The 22,482-nt window shown below is 36.5% G+C and overlaps 1 protein-coding gene across 7 annotated transcripts in view; it reads right to left on the bottom strand.

The window, feature by feature from the left end:
- ASXL3 (ASXL transcriptional regulator 3) overlaps positions 1-22,482 on the bottom strand; it is a 130,401-nt gene that overhangs the window by 47,168 nt on the left and 60,751 nt on the right. For 4 of the 7 annotated variants that reach the window (XM_033057926.2, XM_033057936.2, XM_033057945.2 and 1 more), the window contains 3 exons: positions 14,899-15,020; positions 2,378-2,495; positions 1,336-1,455 (listed from right to left, as the gene is read on the bottom strand). In XM_033057926.2, coding sequence (XP_032913817.1) covers positions 1,336-1,455; positions 2,378-2,495; positions 14,899-15,020 — 360 coding nt within the window. Of the gene's footprint in view, positions 1-1,335; positions 1,456-2,377; positions 2,496-9,829; positions 10,208-11,252; positions 11,795-14,898; positions 15,021-22,482 lie in introns of those variants that run through there. The other 3 variants (XM_033057954.2, XM_033057963.2, XM_033057971.2) reach the window with 3 other exon arrangements.

The raw sequence follows: 22,482 nt of genomic DNA, 5'->3' as shown, positions 1-22,482 counted from the left end.
TGTATACTTGAAATTATGTATCTCAGTCTTAAATGTAGAGAAGAATTACAGGAAATCATCTAACATTGAACACAACTTTGCACAGTCAAAGCTGTAATACTGAAGGAGTACTGTCTATTTTGAATAATGATGTTGGATCAACATAGAGAACTAGCTACCCACATGGGACTGATTGATAATCTGCAGAAATATATGAAAGCAAAGTATACTTTCATGGGAGGCTGTGATACAAAAAGGCTTATAGGTTACACTGCCAGGAACTGGTGATAGCACATTTAACAACTCTCCAAAGGAATTTAGGAAGTAAAGTGCCTTGGAGCTATTTCACAGGATCATTATATATAAAAATAGGACCAGGCTGGATGATTATTAAAGAAGAACAATCTCATCCCCATGAAGATAGACATAAAATAACTTCTAGGATTTAGCCACTACAAAAAGCTTCTTTGTTATCTTTTCCAACATGGCCACATTGCAAAATGCTTCTCTAAATGATTCAGCATTCCGCTGAATGCAAAAAGTACATTGTAAAGATAAAGAAATGGTTATGTCATTATTTGACTTCACTTAAGCAGAGACAAGAATCTTAGTGAGCACTATATTTTGTGCCCTGTAGGGAATTTTTCCAATTAAATTTCATGCAGAGCAGGAAAATCTGCCTATCACACAGAGATTGAGAATTTACTTCTAGTATCTCTTCAGAGAAAATTCTTTGTTAATTACAGAATATCCAGGAGCCTCATTAAAAACCCACAGAAAATAAAAAACCCACAGAAAATAAAACCAAAAACTGTATCTACCACCTCAAGAGATGTAGCAACAAAATAGTTACAGATCCAACTGAAGAACTAAATCAACCAAAGAAGAAGAACCAACCAAAACTTTTACGCCAAATCTCTATATTACATACAATAATGCAAATGAAGAAAAGAGAATGTTAACTTCTAATCAGGCAAGCATGTAAGCAAATATGCCACAATCTCTGGGAATAAATGCACATTAGGCAGGCAAATTCACCATGAAGAAAGAATATCTGTTACACACCACCCCCATCCCCTAGAAAATCATTACGCAACAATCACAATCTAATTGCTAAATCACCTCTCTGCCTGCTGTTGCTTAGGTCTGTCAAACTTTAAAAAGCAACCACTGAGGATGAAAAAAAACCCTGACCATCAATTTTCCAGGAAGACAGAAAGATGTCTTCCTGAGAAAGGGTCAGCAGCTCAGTTTGAAAAAGGGACAGGTAAGCAGAAAAATAAAACTTTTCAAGAGAACACAGAGTCTAAAAAATATCACTATTACAAATAAGGCATTTATTTTACTCCTACTCACCTAAACCAGATTTTTTTAACCTCTTTAAGTGCTGGCTTGTTTGCTTTCCAGTTGGAGACTTTTGCCCATGTTTCATCTCTTTATCAGAACCATCTGCTTCACCATTTTTAGATTCCGATCCTTTGGAAAAAGTAAAATCCCTCAAATATGATGCTTTTGCAGTTTTACTAACAATTCCCTCAGCACCCCCTACACCATAAACAAAGAAAAAATAGAATTTTAAAAAAATTGGTATCTTCTTGCTGAAAGACAATATACTTTTCTCGTCACAATACAATTCCTCCTCATCAGAGGATTTGGAAGTAAAAGCTCAATAAATCAATTGAGAGCTGAAAACTAAAGTTTACTGAACGCTGCAGTCAATAAAAATGTTCACTGATCTAATAAAAATAACACAGCTCTATAATGCCCAGGAGATATTTTAAAAAAATATTTTAACCTTAAGTTATGGGGCAGTAAAGCAATCTAAGGTTGAAAAAAGATAATTTCTTTTTGAAGAAACATTTAAAGAAAAGGTATGTTTGGAAATAAAATTGTCAAATTGTGTTAAACATAGACACGGAAATCTCTTAAAATGAAGCAACTTAACCACCAGAGCTAAAGGTCAAGGTTATGCTGCAGTGATAAGCATAGTATAGGAAGAAGAAAAGCTAACAAAAGGATTTGAGTATTACAATGCAGAACTGAGACACAAATTCAGATTCACAGAGAAGCATGCCTTTCCCCCCCTTCTCTTTTTATGGCATTGAATACCAGCATGTGGTCCTCCATTAGAGCTCCAGAGCCAAACAAAATGTTATTTTGCATTCCTTAAAAGCTGCTGCTATTACCAATTGTCTTTTTACTGTGTGCCTTCAGTTCTTTATTAAAGAAAAAACTCCATCCTTGAGACATGAGTCTTGATAAGGAAATAAAGACGGTAAATAAAGCCACCCAGTGAAAATATAATTTCAGCAATTCCAAATTCTGTATGCTACACATCTGATTCAAAGGAAGGCTCTGTGACTGGAGCAGATTTTGCAACGGTCCTCTAGCTATTTACCTGAAGGTGAATCCGACTGCTCATCGGACACCTTTAATGGTGTCAAAACAACACGAGGAACAGTCTTGTTTACCATCATTGAGACTCCATTTCTTCTTTTCTGCTGTTGCCTCAAAGCCTACAAAAACGATAACAAAACATAAAACTGTAGCAAAAAATAATGCTTATAAGTGAATTACACATGACATTTCTCTACCATTAAACTGAATCTCTTGAAATAAGCATAATTTACACAGCTACTGACTTGCCAGACTTCACACTCGTCCTCTTTATGTCATTTTCTTTTAAAATACAAAATCATGCTTTTTTCCCTTTTCTTTTATAGAGAAAGAAGATGCACCTCAGATCATTTTCCAATCCAGTTTTGACAACAAAGAAACATGTAACTGTTTGCTCTACCTTAACAGCACAACGTGATAACCCATGAAATGTGAAAAAAGACTTCTAAAAAAAAAAAGTAAACCCAAAATGTTCCAAAACCAGAATAAAAATATATATGTCTGCACATCTCTCGCAGGTGCATCCTCTCCAGTATACTGCTCAGTCAATCAAGTTAACACAGAGTGTCATCAGTATGTACAGCATGTAAGGACTACAGTATTGATGCACTCACTCAGCCGTGAGTAGTGCTGCACAAAATCACTGAACATGGCAGGAATCATTTATTTTCGTGAAGGGAATCAGTCCTAATCTTGGAAACCTTGCAGCATTTGGCTTCTGTCTGTTTGACTTTGGGCATTAACCTTCAGAACACGAACATGATGGTGTTCTGGCAAATCTGGGGAAAAATGATACACGAATAAATCTCTACATATGGTAGTGCTTTGTGTTCCATAAATGTATTGAATACAGGGCTGATAATGTAACATAAAATATCTACACAGTAGAAAAAGCCAATACCCATCAGAATATTTTATAAGGAAAATGATATCTCATTCAAAAGGTCTTAAAACATACAAATACGAATACATGCCAATTAATACATCTGCAAGCATTAAAATTCTGGAATTAATCAGAATGGGCTGGGCTTAATACAGATCTCTCCTAGCCTCCTGTCTATTTTTTCTCCATCCTTACTGTGCACTCTATTTTTACAATTGTGATTTGTGTTATGAACTTGAGGGATTTATTAAAGTAATACCATGTCAACAAGGAACATATTTGAAATGAATTATCCCTACAGGTTTATGAGCATGAATGACTGATGCCTTATGAGGCTTAAGTCTGTAACTTTAATGGACTGTAATACCTTTCCAAATTGTTCACATAGCTAAATAATAGGAAAAAAAAAAAAAAAAAACCTCTGAGAAGAAAGAAATCAATATTGGTCTATTCCTCTAAATAACACTCTACACAACGTAAAATACACCAGGCCACATAGAAGCTATTTCATGGATTAACCCATTTTATTGTACTTCTTAAAAGACACGTAAGCACTGTGCAATAAAAAGCAAATTAGAAGACCTGAAATCAAACAAAGAGAGGAAGCTGGTCAGCTCTGCACTGAACCAAAGAAGCAGCAGAAAGCCATAATGAACACCCTATACTTCAAACATTTTTAAGACAGAAAATTCATACTGGTACTGAGCAAACACAGCCAGACTTGTGGACAGAAATTTCTACAGTGTCAACATTTCTCAAAAATTCCTCAAAATTCCAAAAATGACACTGCAAGCCTAATTGTCAAATCAGGTGATGCTTAATGAACAGTAATACCATTGACACAGTGGGAAACAGTTCACTAAAAATTAACTGAAAAGACTGGCAATGTCTGCACTACCAATACACCGATATAACCACACCCCAATCTGTGGTGCCCCACAGCCTGATTTGCCTCATGTCATCCTCATTTCTTCCACCCAAGGTAAATATTTAGAGCCCAAACAATGCTCCATTGTTCTCGTCCTGCTTCCTCCTGACTTTCCAAGAGAATTTCCACCTCTACCAAGGGTCCATAGCCTTGCTGCCAGCATCCATATGGAAATACCATTTTAATGATTTAGACAGCCACTGTGGCAAAGGCAGATTCTTTGTCAAGCCTCACAGTTGATTCTCAGTACTTAGACTGAATTCCCAGAAGGACAGAAAGGAGCCAGCAGTGTATCCAGCATGAGGGACAGGCATGCAGTGTTCCTGCACCTCAGGCGGCACCCATGCTGCTGGAGCGAGGGTTGCGATACCTAATGTTTGTCAGGAGCACCACTTACCTTCTTTTCGACTACTGGCAAAACCCCTGTGGTCCTTAAGCATTTATTTATGCAACTGATCTGGCATTTGCAAGAAGCACAGGCCAACTCACGCCCATGGAGCACTAATGCAAGACATTCCCTGGACAGTAAGATGAGGAAATACAGCTGGAAGCAGATAAAGCTACAGAACTATTTACTTTGAGGCGCAGCACACTTCTTGAGCTGCAGCCCAAGCACCTCTGTATATGAGGGCCAAGCACAAACCTTAAAGAGACCATTTACCTTTGACAAACATTTGTTTTTCAAGGTTTCTTTTTCCCTAACATACATTGATTCACTGCCAGTCCCTTCTCCAGCTCCTCCAGCTTCACAGTGCAAGGAACTGATCACTAAAAAAGGTCCAAGTTAAGTGTAAAAATCAAGCTGACAGTAAAGCTACACACACCTGAAGTACAGGCTGTAGAATTTAAAAAAACCCAAAACCAAAAACAAGCAAACACCAAACCAAAATGCCCCCAAAGCCCAAACCTCAAACAAGGTGGACATTAAATCTACGTAAAACTTTTAACACAAAGTTAACAAATTACCCTGCAAATCATACATTAGATTATTTACTTGATACCTTTGTACCCTCTTCCCCTGTCTCATATCTCTCATTTGAAAAATGTAAAGACAGAGAGGCATGGGGAAGGTTATGTGTCTATTCTCTGTACACAGGTAATTAATTGGTAAAGAGATGGCTGAGATTCTGCGAAGACATTCTTGTTGTGATATGACCAGTTAATCACAATTCTGTGTTAAATTCTCCTCTGAATTTGAAGCTTGAGGATCTGAAATTTTGGACTGACAAATCTTTGCAAGACAACACTAGCAGCAACCCAGCAATGGGAGAAATTGCTGACTGACACCCAGTTACAAGGGAAGCCAAACACCAGAAGGAGTTAAGTACAAACGAAGGACAATCTCCGTAGTCTCCGCTGAGGACAAATATATAACTTCTCTAGACCTAGCCTGAGGGATATTCATTTTAGAATACAAGACTACTGTAGGATAAGACAAGAATCTTGTAACCCAAGATTAATTCTACTTAGCTGGGAAGTCAATGAGATTACTCCAAGTGAAACATGCACCAAATGCCTGCTATACTGAGCTTTTAGTGCGCCAAGCTAATTTAGTGCTTTCCTAGTCACCACGACCAAATAAATCAAATTTATAACTAGCACTGAAGAAAATGAGAAATGGTGTAACTTATTCCACGGAAAATGGTTCCAGATTCACTGTAGATACGGAAACAGTAACTAACACATTGTCATCTTTTACCGACACAGTCTTTTGCATCTCATCCATATTTAGAGATATATAACCTCCTAGCTGGACTTCCTACAGAACTGCAAGAAACAGATGATGATTTTACCAAATGGTAAGGTGTCAATTTCACTATGGAAAATTAGAGAAAAACACATGTAGTGCATATGATAGCTTATATAAAGAATATTTTTCTTTAATGAGACTCTATGCTTACATTTCAAATGCATTCAACCACTTCATGCGAAATGCTTGAGTTTAAAAAGCTGCATGTTTTAAATACCTAGAACTGATCACCACTGAAGTATTCTGTAAGACACTACTACCATCCTGTTTATACAACAAATAAATTTAAAAGATGAAAGGAAATTAAAGTTCATGTAATATACAAGTTAAAACATTACAAGCTTGCTTTAAATTACCACCAAAATATAATACTTACATCCAGCCTTTCACAAGCAGATTTGAAAAGGACATCTGTGAATCTCTCGCACATAATGAGTATGGAGAATTCCCAGTATTCCCATTCATAAAAATGAACCTGTGACCATCTGTTGAATAACACTGCCATGGTCATTACACAGTGCTTGGCATAATTATTTGGTTTAATGAAGTTATTTTTATTGCCAAAATCTTTAAGTAAACTATCAATCCGTTTTCATCCAAGAATTCAAAATAAAATAAAATATGAGAATTAAGAAAACATAAACTCTGAAGATAGATGGCAAAAGAAAAGCACCATGAAATTAACAGTGAACTTCTAGTTCCAAGTTTTTTTTTTTTAAATAAAGAGGTGACAAGAGCAAGGTTTCTTCTTTTTTTCAGGGAGTTGCTATCCATATTGGAGTATAGCCATATTTTGGAGGTTTCATGAATGCCACTATATACTCTTAAGAGTAATAATTTCATGTTTAATTGATCTTAACACAGGAAAGACTTCTTCACCCATGTGACACAATGGTTGACTGTCTTCAATAAAAACTCATAAAGTCATCTTCCAATCAGGAATGAAAGGCAACAATATAAACTAAAAGGTAACTGGAGATGGGGGAAAAATACCTCCCCAACAGAGCACCAGAAGCAAAATGTCAGCCTCTGTGCTCTGATTTTACTGCTGCTCTGTAATTTTTAAAATTATTTTTCTTTCCCACATCTTTTCAACTCAGAATGAAAAAATGGAGCACACAGATAAACCATTAATGCAGAAAACTGCTTTCATTTTAGCTTAAATGCGTGACATGCTGAGAATGTTAAAAATTAAAGTTATTATCAACAAAGACATGTAACACTTGGTTGCATTAAGCAACATCGTCCCAGATTTCTACTTGTTCCATAAATGTCAAGACTACATTCTGAAACTCATGTAATGAAACATAACCTTTGAAATTTCACACATTATGGATCAGGAATGTAAAGTTATGGAATTCCTCCATTCTGCCATGTGAAAACACAAGCTATGATACACTGAGAAATGTCCTTGCACAAAATAAATAGCAACTCCACATCATGGTTATGGGTCCCAAATCGACAGAGATGAAACAGGTTTATGGTTTATCACTGATTCACTTAACACCACCATAAAATTCAGTCTTTGTCTTCTCTCTCACCCTTATTTTGTTAGTAAAGTTAAGAGCCTTTAATTCCCACGTCTCGGTTAAATTAAAATTTCTCAGTGGCAACCTGTTTTGCTGTCTAACTTTTGCTAGACAGAGCAGTTAAACTATAACAGTAAGCACCAGAAATCATTAAGAGTAAACTCGTTATTATTTCCCGGATGCCACTAATTCTTATATTAAACATACACAAAGCACTCAGTTATAGGCATGCAACCATAAGATTAAAACACAATAAACATGTCCTATGGAAACAACTACAAAGCACAAGTACCATTTTCAAAGCAAATTAATTTACTTCCAAGCAGACTAGTACTCTAAACATGTCAGTATGGTACCAAGCGTAAACAACCGGTCATCTGGAGATGAAGAGGTGTCAGAATCACGATGGAAGTTTGGAAACCTGGAGTTTATTTTCAAACAAATGCTAATACCTTCTCAAATAAGCATCTATTCTTGTTCCATGCCATCCTTCTACCTCATGATATTTACTTCTGTATTTGGAATAAAAGTAATGTCTTGCTGCGTATTTGTTCTTTAGGTCTCAGTATGGCTCAGGGTCTTTCTGTAGGACTACAGTATACATTAATACTGAACCTGTGTACCAACCAACACTGAACTTAAGTGCTTGGACCTTTGTGGGGCAGAGGCAAGGACATTTGTCTGTTCACATGTGTGTCTGTACACCTGCAAGCCAGCACTATTTTCTACGGATTACAATGACGCAGTCACAGCTACAGTTGCTGCAGATCATGACAGACTGCAAAGTAAATGTTTTGGTGCTTTCCCAACTACAGGAAAAAGGACAAAAACCACATGTGATGTGTTAAATATCTTTTTTGACTTGCATGTGAATGGGAATGATGATGGCACATGCATCAACACAGTGAAAGCTTTTTTACAAATATAAGAATTGGGGGTTTTTAAATCATTTGTGTGTTATTAAATTAACAACATCCATCAGCTGAAAAGTGTTTTATGGGGAAATCTGTTCTTTGGCACAACAAAGCACATATAGGTAAAGAAACAGTTTGTAAAAGCAGTTGAAAGCAAATTAAAATAAAGAGAGTAGTGTCAATACAAAATCTTAAAACATTAATCAACACTTTCCATGAGGTCAAATTTTCAAACACACTCTGCACAGGGACCAAAGCATACAGCAGGGGCTTCATGGCTAGACTCCCAGACAAAAAAAAATCTTCTCATATTACTACTCAGACAATTTACATTGCACCAAAGTAAGCAGGGTAATGTCGTTCTGCCTGATATCCTGTTTCAGCCTGGGTACTCCAGCTTGCCCACACATCCTGAGCACACACACTTCTGGGGACCTACCCAACAGCTCCTGGGACACCATTTGTAGATAATTGCTTGTCAACATTTTGTAGAAGGCTTCCTAGAGCTCTGAAGAGTTGTGAGCTGTTCCAAATCCTGCCTTTTCCTGAAAAGGCCAACAATTTCTAGGATACACTTCAAAATCAAGACATGATTCATTGTCACCTGGATATAATTTCATGTTACAAACTATTCAAATCAAAAGCTGTTCTTTTCTCATGGCCCAAAGAAGATACTCACTTAGATATTCACTGCCACTATTAAAAAAAAAATCACATAACTCCAATGGAAAAACTTGACTGAGACTCCAGTCTCTAGTGATTATATTTTCATTAATACAATAGCAATGACCAATCCACCTGAAATAGTTCCCCAGGTTACTTAAAGCAATTTCCCAGGCTATTTAAAGAAACACATTATCAGATAAATGCAATGCTTAGAACTAGGCTGCTATCTTCAGCTTGATTACCTGACTCTTGGAAAAAGCAACTGCATCTACAGAACAGACGAAAGAGAACACTTTCAACCTATACTTGGGAAGAAGACTCCACTATGTTGCAGTGGTAGGTTTAAACAAAGGTAATGCTCATGCCAGGACATATTTTAAGTGAGGGATACTGTCCCACACTGAGGTAGAGGGACAACTACACTTCAACACTTAAAATTACTTTAAAATTCTTTAGTTCTCAGACTAAGAAGTTTTGCAAAATACATTTATTAAAACAGAAAAGGTGTAGGAGTGCTGTAAAAAGCATGCTGTGCAAACAACCCCAGAGGAGGAACAAGCAGAATGCTCCACCAGCTGGGAGGTAGCTATTAAAAAGCAGTACAAAAAGAAAGCAGGGGTTGTGTGGATTCATGACCCTTTCTTTCCATCATAGGTAAGGGCTGAGGACCATGGGGATTACCCAGAGGAGAGTCTCATAAACATTGTCTTGTGTCTTACCAAAGCACTGTGCTGAGCAGCTGGTACCTGCTGCCCATGCATAGGGACCTTTAGAGGGACATACCGTGCAGCCAGCCTTCGGGCAATGCATGTACTCCCTGAACAGCTTCTGCTGGAACTCTTGCTCTCCCAGCTTCTTTTCCCCATTATGCAGTCTCCCTGCCATAGTTTCTCTGTCCTCTTTCCTAGATTTGTCTTGGCAATCAGAAAATCAGTTTAGTTTATCATCTTCGAACTTCCATTTTCCGGAATGCATTTTGTAAACTCCAGTGTCCCTTCCCATATCTCTCTAGAAGTCAAAAAGCAACATGTTTTCTTTCTCTTCCATTTGTTGTCAGGAAAATTTGTCAAGAATCATCACTTATGTTGCCAGACATCTGATCAAATTCTTCAGCTAGGGAGCCAGAATTCTCCAACTGTGGCATTGGTACATTTGTTGCATCTGAAATGAAACATAAGAAGGTGGTTAACAGAGACAACTGCAACAAACTCTCTATAACGAGGAATTCAGCACAAAAAATACCTCTCAGTTCACAGTGGATTTTCAGAGCCTTTCAGGAAGACACCCTGCAGTTAAATTCTAAGTGATTAAGACAAAATCATAGTGATCTCCTCTGTCCCCTTTGCTTCTCTGGGGTGAGGAATGGAAAGCAGGGTAGGTAAATATATCAGGCTTATATTAGAGCATGTGAGGGAGCAGTTGCTCAAATGAGTCAAAGGAGAGACACCACAGACAGACTCATACTGGATAACTTCCTATGGACAGCAAAATGCTTCAAGATAACCTGCATCTGGCTGTAGTCAAGGAAAGAAGTCCTAAAAGAATGAGTGTGGAGGGAGCAAGATTGGTGAGTTTGCTCTTCTCTGAAAGAAAGGTAAGCAGTGTGAGCTGAAGACCGGAAAGCAAATTCACACCAGCATCATGGGAGATCAGGATTCTACCTTCAGTGCCAACCTAGGCACTTGGACGCCTGTGTCCAAAAAAAAAAACCAAAGAAAAAAAAACAAACAAAAAAAACCCCAAACAAACAGATCTTGATAAACTGGTTCTATGAATTTAGGTAAGTCAGGGCTAAATTACAGTGTTAACCATCCTGAAATTTAGTCTCTTATAGGTTGGTTTCTAATAAGAATTAGAGTTGTGGCAGAAATGTCAGCTTGAAATGTTATTTGGAGCTGTACAGGTCTAATGTCTAATGTCCTACAATTCAGAAGCAACACATGAGCTAAACCCTAACTTCCCCATAGCTCTAGTACTGCTTGGGGTGTGACAGCATCCACTGGGAAAAAAAAATAAATAAAAAGGGGTGGAGTTGCCATTTCTACTATAAGAACAAATCCTACAAATGGGTGCCTTCCTTCTCATTAAAAATCTGCTTCCACCCGCTTTATGAATCAAATAGTGGCACATACATGAACCCAGCCACCAAGCATGCAGACAAAGCCCAAAGTTAAGGTAAACAAAACAAACCATGGCAGTGACATACCTTGTGTTGATTCCCTTATTTCCTGAGCTTCTCTCCTCCCAAACCCACTTGGCTGCTGTCTCTGGAGTTTCTGTCTCTACAAAGAGATCTGGATGCCCAGCACAGTCTCAGACATGTCCTGGTTCTGTATTCAGATCCTGAGTCTGAATGGAGTATCCTTCTCTTCTCCCAACAGAAAATTTATGGGTACCCTTCTTGGTGCTGATTCCAAAGTGCCAAAAGGGAGGCAGGATTTTCTTCCATTTCTGGGAGGTCTACTATCATCCCAGACACCATTATAGCGCATCTTCGAGTTCTTTCTCCTCTCTTGGTACTGACCCAGGGAACACCTGGTACACTGACGGGTAAGGTGCTCTTACACTTGGCTATCAGAGTCCAACAGACACTAACACCACCTCAATGTCCTGGATATTCACACATTCTCAGTGTTACCTATGTGAGGCCAGCTTGCAGGTATGATCGTTTCTTCTGAGAAATGTTCCAAGAACATCTTGGTAGATACAGATAAATCTGTATACAGTGAAGACTTCCACAAAAAAAGTATCACCTCAAGTCAATGGAACAGAAACTGGACCAGACAGAAGCATGTAGACACTATGCCATGACTTGATGTCCATACTGGAGTTAGCCTTGTCCAGAACAAGAATAATGCACACAGTAGTGTGACCATGTACCACTGCTAGCAGACGCAGGTGTAGTTCAGTACTTTCCCAGGAAGAGGTCCTTACATGGGTCTGCATGCCAAAACTCTCGAGTGTGAAAATGAGGTAAATCAGTAAGGAACTGATCAGTACTGATAGGAAACCAGTGTGTGACAGCGTGCGATAAGCCTTCTTTTCAAAGGTACAAGATCAGCAACAGCTGGGAACACATGCCCAAGCACTTCCAACAGCACAAGGGAAACAGAAATCTGTAAAATCTGCCATCAGAAAGCCAAGCATAAAACGCAGCTCTACACCATAGGCTCTTTTGTCTATACCCTCACATACAGGGACTGGTTTGTGGGACATTTCACTCAGAGCAAAGTGTAAGCATTTTAAAAGAGTAAAACTGAAACTCACTCAGAAACCAAAGGGAAGCATGAAACACACTCAGTGGTAAAACACTCAAAATCTCTTTCCCAGCAAGAACACCATGGAAGGTGGTGAAGCTAGAAAGTCTCCAGACCAAAATGGCAGCACAGCCTTTGAAAGGTGAAGACATAAGGGCTGATCTGTGACACAGACCTTATGAAAATCCACTGCAACTGCAAATCTTCTTAGTCCCTGCAAAGCACCCCAAATCCACTGCTACCTGAGAGAAATCAAAACCAAGAGCCAGGGCTCAAAAAATGCCTTTCCTCCACATTCCTTGCAGAGCTCATGAAATGCAGCATTGTGGCTAATTTGATTCACGCGAACATCCTAAAATGTGGGCTGTTACAAGCCAAATATGAGATTGCTCTTCGCAATCTAAACCTAGGAATGTATCTCCAGAATTCATTAAAAATTAAATCATATGTAAATCCAGCACATAATAATTTAAAGAGAATTACATATCAGTGGTTAATAAGCAGATAAACAGTGGGGAAAATCTTCTATTTCCAGCCCAGATCTTCAAGGAGAACTGCCCATTATCAGCTTTCCTCTCATATTATTTTTAGAGGTTGCAAAACGAACACACACAAGATCAAAGTAATGTGAAGAACCCACTGGTTTTAAATAAATTGAGTAGGAAACTGAAAACTACCTTATAGGTTTTCATTCTTTGAAGACTGTTTCACAGTAGATAAAAAGCAATAGCTAAGGAAGACCCCATTACAATATATTATACACAGTATATATTATACACAGTATATATACATTTATATATTATAAGCACTGGTTGAGATTATGATGGTGGGTTATCATGTCACTTTAGCATGGAATCAGTAACTTTGCATCAGTTGTAAATGTTGCATAGTGTGTCTAAAAGTTTCTTCTATATTCAAAGGTCTGACAGGTTCTTTGTATGAATATTAGGTACTATGCATCCATAAAAGCAATTGAAAGATTGGAAAGCAAAAGAATAAATTTCCAACAGTAATTTTATAAATAAAATCACTGTTAAGGTTTATTCACCTCTGCTACAAATCAAACCTGCAATATGTATATATGGCAATAGCCAACATCTGAAACTTTAAGAGAAAACAAAGCAAAAAGCTACTATTCCACCATACAAATGCCCATTTGTCTCACATTGTGCACAGAGAAAACATTTTGCTGATAGCTGTAATGCTACTCTCATACTCTGAAGTACAGGATCTAATTATCATCAACTTAATTAAAACTAATTTCTTTTTATTGATTACTTAACTTTCTGATGTTGCTTTAACCCTACTGCCTTAGGGAATGTTTTCAAAGTTTCACATCAGCGTTATGACTTTTTATATTAATTAAGCTATTCTGATTAATTTGCCCTTTTAAAATTATTTGCAAACTATATATCTGCTAAGTGATAGATGGTAGAGTTTAAACAATTATGGAAGTTCAAACATTTGTGACTTTGCTCTTTTTCCCCTTCTTTCCCCTTTGCCTTTCCTTTCGCCTACTCCCTCCACCCCTAGGGATGTTCACAGATCACAAAAGATCTGTAAAGAACAGTTTCCAAAAAGTGTAAATTTTCACAACTATCCTAATGGTTAGTGAGTTGTTTTGTGCCCACTGTTCAATTGTCCTGAACAAGCACATATAAAACCTCAATCTAATAATCCTTTTCAGTCCTCAAAGTCTCTAAATACAACATAACCTTATGTGAATGATAAACATCTATTCTACTGGATTTAAACTCAGCCTGCATGAAAAACTAAAGCATTTAGAGGAGATGTGGACAGGATTTCCTTAACTTAAGCCTAAACAAACTACTCAGCAATAAACTACCCCATGAAATACAAGATCTCCATTAACCATAACTAGGAGAGCAGTTGTGAGAAAAATTACAACAACATCATCTCATTATCCTAACACTTTAGAAAAGTCACAACTCAAAATGGAGAAGAGGTAATGATAAGGGATTTTATGAATTTTAGTTGTTTAGTTTTTCATTTTTCTGGCTGCAAGTTGAATTAATTTGACAATGCTGGAAAAACATTTTTACATTATCGTGCTTTCAGCTAATAAGTGGCTTTGAATAATCAGCTGCTTTTGTAAACTGTAGTACTTATCATGGGACCTAAATCATTCAAATCATTTTGTACCCTGAAGTAATAAATACAGTATGAAAAAAAAAATTAACAGATCATAAAGAAAAACTAAACAAGTATACCTAGAGTCTTTGTTATTCGCAGCACTTCTTTCAAAATGTTTCTTTTTTTAAATTTTTAACTTCACATAAAATTTTCATCAAAAATGCTTACATAGGAAAAGCAGAGGTGTGATAATATAAAGAATTCTGCTGACTTGAAATTGACCTGACTTTAAGTGCTTACTGCACTTAAACCCCCTCTAAATGCATAACAAATAGGACTGCACCCTCACTAAAACCATAGCAAAACCCCCAACAAAACGCCACTGAACACAGCACTAAAAATCTTTAGAAGACTCTTTAAGTTCTGCTGACATCCCATTCACATAGGAATGACAGAGATGCTAAAGGGAAGCCAACTGATGATCAGTCAATACAAGCTTACCTGTTTAAGTGCTTTCTTTGTGTGCTGCTGGAAGGAAGACACTAGCTTGCTTTGCACCGGTGCGTTAGTAAGGCTTGAATCACGATTGGAAGACATTTCCTCAGATGTCTGCTTTGGGCAAACTTTATAAAAAGAAATAAAATATCAGAATACTGTTATGGGGGTTATCTTCCCTATTTCTCGAAGAGTCGTAAGGATGGAAAAATAAACCAATACAAGCAAATGCCTCAAAAACAAAAAGCTTGCTGTAGAAAATTCAGCTGATCTTGAGGTCCACATCAGCTGAAAATCCAGTCATATTCTAAGTAAATGCACTGCTTCACAAATACTTGTACCTCATCGTATCCTTTCTATGCAGTTCAAGATGCCTTGCATATTTTGCCTTTCAGGTCCTGAAGGGTAACTGAAATATTTCAACAACAGATTTCATGTAGAAGCTAGACAAAAACTATCTTCCTCATCAATATATTTTAATGGATCATAAAATATCTAAATGAGCATTTATACAAGAGATGTTGATGACCCCTGGGTCTGGAAAGATTCACACATATATAACTTAATACCAGATTGCAATGTCTTCTTAGGAGTCAGACTCATCTATTTTACAAGTACTTCTTGGTAAGGCTAAGAACATACTTTGCTGTTTAATGGGTAGATTGGAATATCCTGCAAGATGAATTCTGGTCTCTCAGGTAATACATGCTGCTATACTTGTCAGCTTTCTAAATAATACATGCTTTAATGAAAAAATACTACAGTACTTGCATTAAATAGCCTCATGAATAAATGTGTGTGACATAGAAAAAATCTCCTGGTTAAAAACAAGTGAAAATATGATTTATTTTGTTTTTTTAAAAAATTTCTTTATTAAACAGATATGAAAGCTGTGAGAATAGCTGGAGGATCCTATTAGTCTTGGTGGTCAGTAAACTCAACTAAAAGGGCTGTAGAAATATTTCCACTCTTAATGCCTTGCACTACTATTACTATCACTAGTAACCTAAGGTTGCACGACCACACCAGAATTAGCATGGATCCAGAAATGAAGACCTTTTCTTCCATTCTCCTCTGCTGACTCAATTCAAGTCTGCCTTCCAGGAGTGTTCAAAGGTGGTTTGTGTGTTCACATACCATCTTTATAATGTTTTGGGGCAGTAAATGGTTTTCCAAGATTTGCCGTACTTTGCACACCACCAGAATAGTCTGAAGACACTCAAAGAAGCTGCACAGACATATGCCAGAAATAATGTAGCCCAATGTTAACCTGTTTTCTCTGCCCATCCTTCGGTGGGATGAGCAGAAACCCAAAGTAGTCAAGTCCAATGCCCTTACCAATGTTTCTTAGGAGAAACATTGTAATGTTTTTTTATTTGTGTTTGTAAGCAAAAAGGACACAGGCAATTTAGCTATCAATAATTAATGGCCATCATATGATGCATGTGATATTAAACCTGAAAGAAAAACTAATTATTACTTACCTCAGTAAGAGAGAATACACTCTGTGGCACTGCTTTTATGCCAAGATAACTGTCATATTATATTAATATTTTTCATTACCAGGTAAGAGAAATGCTATTTTGTCACAAGATTTATAACTGATTTTTACCTTTTTTTTCCCCCGTGTATACTTGCAGGATTTGTCAAAATTACAAAGATGAGTTGCAACACAAAACAGATTCTGAGTTTATGGAATCACCTGGTTTGGATCAATCTTTTCTACATGATGAGCAAAGCTTACTATCATATAAGAGAATGTAAAGGAGCTGTAAAGTGTCCACAAAAAACAAACAATAGTTGGTTTATATAATGCAAATCACTTCAACAGCTAAGTTCCTGAGAAAAATAACACCTACATAAAAATAAAAACGTGACATTTCAAATTGCCCAGATTTTGTCTTCTCCTTCAAAGAAACTTTTTTTTTTTTACTGTGTACTGGTAAATTTTGAGAGTCAAAGAATTGAAGAAAAAACTCAGAAATAGCATGTGTACACAAACCCCAAAGCTAAGAAGAGGAGAAGAGAACACATTCAAAAATCCCTAAAGAATGGAAAATTGTAAACTTAAGTGCCCCTTCTGAAACAAGATAGATACAACATGACCTGTCTTGATAAACCTATTCCTGTTCCCCAGAATGGTTGCAACTCCTATTACCTTTTGGTTGAGATGTGAAATTCAGATTTTCATTATAGTGATCTAGGATATTGTTCAGGAGTCTCCCCTGTTTATTTTGGCGATAAAGTTCATCCTGAAGAGGTTTGACAGCTATCTGATGATACTCAACACCACAACCATTAACGTCAAAGTCATGATACAGCAGGAATAAAAATAAGCATAGCTCTATATTAATTTTGCACTTTCATTTATTTGTCTTTAAAATAAACCTGGAGTTGTGACAGAATTTGTAAAAGGTCACACTTTTTATTTCTATCATTACTTCAATTTTGCATAAAATACTATCAGTGTATTGGTTTATTTTGCTTCTGTTCCTTTGAATCTCTTACAACAAATTTAAATCAAGAAACAGGAATTGTTCCAGTGCTTGAAACAACTGGAACTGAAACCCACTGAAACAACAAATAGCTTTCCATCACCGTAATCTCCCCTGCAGATACACAAAGAACACCTCACTCCAGCCTGGTTCTTTAGCACAACCCAAACCCAGTTTGTTCAGAGTTTTGAAAAACACCCTGAATATTCCTGTAGTTCGTGATGAAAGAAATAGATACATGAGGTTGAAATCTGCTGCTAAAAATATTTTAAATGACACTGTGACTAGTGAAACAAATCCCAGTTTATTTAGAACAGATAATACTTCCTTTCTAAAACTTTGTACATTCTATTTTTCTTCATATACCTTGTAGTTTAAAATAGTAAGATAGTAGGAAACTATTTTAAATGTTACTTTTTATGTTTTAACTAAATTTCCATTTCCGTTTAAAACCAGCTTGATATAAACCATGGTTATGAACCTAACCATGTAGTAAATAAGAGATGTCACTGCCTATTTTCCAAAAGTAGAAGACACAAGCATTAATAATCTAAATACATTGTGTTAAATTATATGATTGCTTAATAACTTATTCAGTCTACTCACTTCATTAGCAAAATGTAATACTAAAATTGACATATAGGCTTGATTTAGGGGATAATCAGAATATTGTTTGAAAACAATATGAATTGTCTTTTCTGTAGGAAATTAAATACAAATATGCAACCATTAATAAATTTAATCTTTAAAACATGTTCTGCTACTTAGTAATTTGAATCAATGTGTGCCAAAGTGTGACTGTATTAAAATGCCTGTGACCACATAAAATTGTCATTATTTATTTCTTGATTTCTATGGATAAAGTCCAACCGCTTTTCTCTGAATGGGTCAGACATAAAGAAAGGGGAACATATGACAGAAAGATACATAAGTGAAGTCAACATTGATGATCCTGGTGAAAAAAATAAATGCCTTAATAACAAAAGAGGGATTTCTCCTATGGAAACCAAAGATCACAGTAAAAGAAAAGAAAATTTAAAGTGTTCTTTGTACATATATACAACTTTGGAAAGCTGCAACCACTTTTTCCATAAGCTCTGAAGAACCATGAATAGTATTAGATCCATGTTTACTCGAAAATATGTATCAGAAAAGAATGCTAAAAATAAACTTGGTGCTGGGGAGGGAAAAAACCACCAAACCCTGGGAGAATGTGACAGATAAAGGGAAAATATTTGGGTAGCAAATAAAGAGGATTCACCATTATTGCTACAGTAGAAAAAGGAAACAAGAGTGGTTTTAAGCCTATAGGAGGCATTTCCATTTAGTGGAGAATAATTAGGCTCCATTCTTTAAATCGGCTTCCTCAAGGGCCAGGACCGAGTGAAGGAAAAAAGAAAAAGCAACTATTAAGCCGTAAACTGTTAGGTTATGAGCTGGAAGAGCAGCTGGGTTTCTGAAGATAAGACCTCCTTAGTGAGTGTTCAGAGACTGCTAACATGAATGATAGAATTAGAATTACTTAGCAAAAAGAGTATGTTAAATGTTTTCGGCAAACTCCATTTAAAATAACTTCCTCTCTTCCATTTTTTCCAAGACTAGTTTTGTTAATTATTATAAAAGGCTATGATTTATAAAAATCAGCAATGCTGTCTTTGAATTTATAATTTTATGGGCTATCTCTGTTATTTTTTATTGCCTTTTACCTTCCCCACCCAAGAAATGACACCTATGTAAAACATATTGGCAGACATGTTTCTTCAAAGAAACAAAATTTGGAGAAATACAACAAAAATGTCTCCTTGCCATTGAAAGTTATTAGGAATAACTGTAAACAGATTTATGCTAAATGGACAGAAAAATTCCTGTCAAGTAAAGGGCTTATTTTCCCAAAATCAACAGCAAAATTAATTCTGATTTCTGTCAGATTATATTGATTTAAAATCAAACCAGTAAAATCAACAGCAGTCCACTTCCCTTTTTTATTAAAGCAACCACAGCATATGAGAAGGATTGTTTACTAATGGCTACATTACAAAGCATAAATTAATATTGTTACCATATGCTGAAGACCAGAGTCTATCTCAAGCATAAAATGGATGCACATACTCTGGAGATATGAAATTTCAGAGAGAACTCCCTCAGGAAAACATACACACAAAATCTCTCTAAAATATCCATAAAATTCAATATTTTCTTTGGGTGACACAGATCTATACTTGTAGTGACATAAATAGTTGCACTTTGCCAACACAGATGTATCGACTAATTCACCTCTGTCACTCTTTGATCTCTAGAGCCCAACCTGCCAAAACTGAACAGTTCAGAACTCGGTTGTTGCCATCAGCTCTGGAAAATGAAAACCAGTTTGGGAGTTAGTTAATTGTATGAGTTTGCCAAAGCAAGCAAAAACAGATGTATACATCAAGGGTACTACGGTGACTGCAATATTCTTTCTGAAAAGCAATACTAGCTCTGTGAATTAATAAATAGTATTGAGTAGTATTTTTTGGAGAAAGGCATTAAATACCACATCAGCTTCTTAGCCTGCACTGAATCCCATTATATTAACAGCATGTTTTTGAGCACAAACATTTCACAAAGCTTAGCAAACTGTGAATCCTTATTCCAAAGCAAGTCAACATTTTCCACCAAAAATATATAGCCTGTCATCACTAAGCCACCAATTTCTTAGACCTCATTAACTACTGTACAGGGAAAAAAACATGAGAAACATCCTCAAGCCTCACAGTATCTTCTCTTATTCTTATGACTCCCTTCAAGCAGTAATGAAACAAAAGAAATTGAGCTTAATCCCAGGTACCATATTTTTATTTTATACTTGCAGAAAGACAAAGGAAAAATATACAAAAAAATCTAAGCAAAGTTAAAAACTACCTCTTGCTGATGTGTCACCCAAAACTTTATGTTTGAGCTGCTATACTCCTTTGCTGCTCTTCCAATTTTAGAAGAGTCTATCTCACATCCAGATGTTGCCACGTGTGACAAACATTTTCAGTAGAATAATCCAATATTATTCCCAAGAGACAAGATGCTAATAGCAACAGGTTTCACTGAATTGCCAGGAATTCCATTCCTGGAAAGGAATTGAATATCCAAATGGGGACTCAGATTTCAAACAGTGGTAAGCATTCCTTGCTACAGAGTTATCCTAGGGTTTCCTAGTACAAAAAGCCCAAGGTGTTCAAAAACACAGTAGCTACAAAGCACAATTTCAGGATTCAGCACGAACGTGATCCCCTGCTGTCCATCATTTTGTTAACTATCTCTAAGAAAACTGCCTAAGGAATTAACTCTGTCAGTTCATGTTCATAGTTGAAGAACATACACTTCTAGGACATGCTGAAAACCAAAGTGCCTCAAGAGCAGACATATGTTGCTCGTATTTGGGCACACATCAGAAGCCCTGTTTGTGCTGAGGTGGGGAGGGAAGTCATGCTATGCAGGAATTGCTGTCTCCCCCACACTTACATCATTGTGCATTCCACTGGCTCGCGCTAAGATCATTTTTAATCAACTGCACTCCGTGGCTGATGGATTAGCCCTGGCTTCAGAAACCCTAGGGACAAATGCTTTTTGAGAACTGAACATCCTATTGATGGGCAAAAGGATATTATACTCATCATTTTCCCAGGCAACAGTAATTGGGATTTTAATTCTTTTACCCACAGCATCTTTACATGCTACCCCTGTATTTGAAGAAAATGGAATTTTAAAGATATGGGACTGGTACAGAGCTTCTATTAGAAATCCCATTCCAAACAAAATCAACTGTAGCATAAAGAGTTTCTTTAACATACGCCTTTGGAGAAGGTGGGGAAAGAAAAATTCACCACAGCATCTGCAAAATCCTGAAGTGTGACCATTCCACTTGTCCACTTAGCAATACCGATGTGTTGTAACAGCTTTTGCCAAGTCATGTGTTTATAATGGTTACGAATTTTTATAGTATTGTGCTAATAAAATTGTTCAGTAGCCTGCATTTATACTGCGAAAAATGTGCCTGCTGAGGAATAATGTGATTCTTCTCTCTCTGAGTGTCAGCTGGTACTTTTTATTCTCAAAGACTATGGTCTAAAAGCCCACAAATGGGCTGAGGCTGTTGCTTAAAGTTTCATCCTTTTGCTTCCAGTTACATTTAAAGAGGCGTTTTTTAAGCTCTTGCTAAACAATTTCTGATCACTCTGTCAGAACTGCAACTTCTGGATTCTATCAGAGTGGAAAAGAGCAAATAAAAATGCAATCAATTGGGCAATTAGGAATTTAATGTGCACGCAACGCCCATTCTCATATGCATCACACATATTCTAAAACACAAATCAGAGAATTTCATGAAGTGTTTTTTGCACTGAATTAAATGCTACTTTCATGCCACAGAATGGTTTCCTGAAAAGAAAAAGAACAAACCCAGTTTTAGCGTGAAAAGTGTAATTGGTCTGTTAGACCAAGTATTTTCTACAGAAATAACTTTTCTCAAATATTTACAAACCAATCAAGTCACCACCTCAGCTTTCATAAACTAATGAGACCATCCCTATTTAATTCCCCAGAACAAAGGAGGTATTTGTTCACTCAGGACTTCTTATGTGTCTTTCCTAAATCCTTTCCTGTTTACCTTAATTCCTTCTTACAGCTGTAATGAATGCAATACACTGGTAATCATTTAACTAGTGCTGTACCCAAAGGAAAATATGTGCCTATATTCTTTAATCAGTACTTTCAGAATTATAGTCTAAGAACTGCATTGGACTAATTAGCAAAAGCATCTCATTCATGTTCAATTTATTTTCTGTTGTCATCCTTAAATGCTTTTCAGATATATTGATTTATTGAATACGTATTTCTGCTGCATAAATATGAGCTTTTCTCTTTGCTTGAAAGTCTAAAAAAAATCATGCTGTTCAACTGCAATAATTTATAAGGCAATCAAAAGAAGTCTCAAAATTATTATTTATTATCAATTAATTTTAGCTAGAAAGATTTAATCATTTTCAAAAAGTATTGGCATTAAAAAAATATTGAATAAAAGGTGGTCAAATCACATTCTCCAGAGCAAAATGCCTACCATGGATGG

This window comes from Catharus ustulatus, chromosome 1 (genome assembly GCF_009819885.2).
Source record: "Catharus ustulatus isolate bCatUst1 chromosome 1, bCatUst1.pri.v2, whole genome shotgun sequence".
Classification (NCBI taxonomy): Eukaryota; Metazoa; Chordata; class Aves; order Passeriformes; family Turdidae; genus Catharus; species Catharus ustulatus.
The sequence above is the reverse complement of the archived record's forward strand: the minus strand, read 5'-3'. Positions and strand labels throughout refer to the sequence as shown.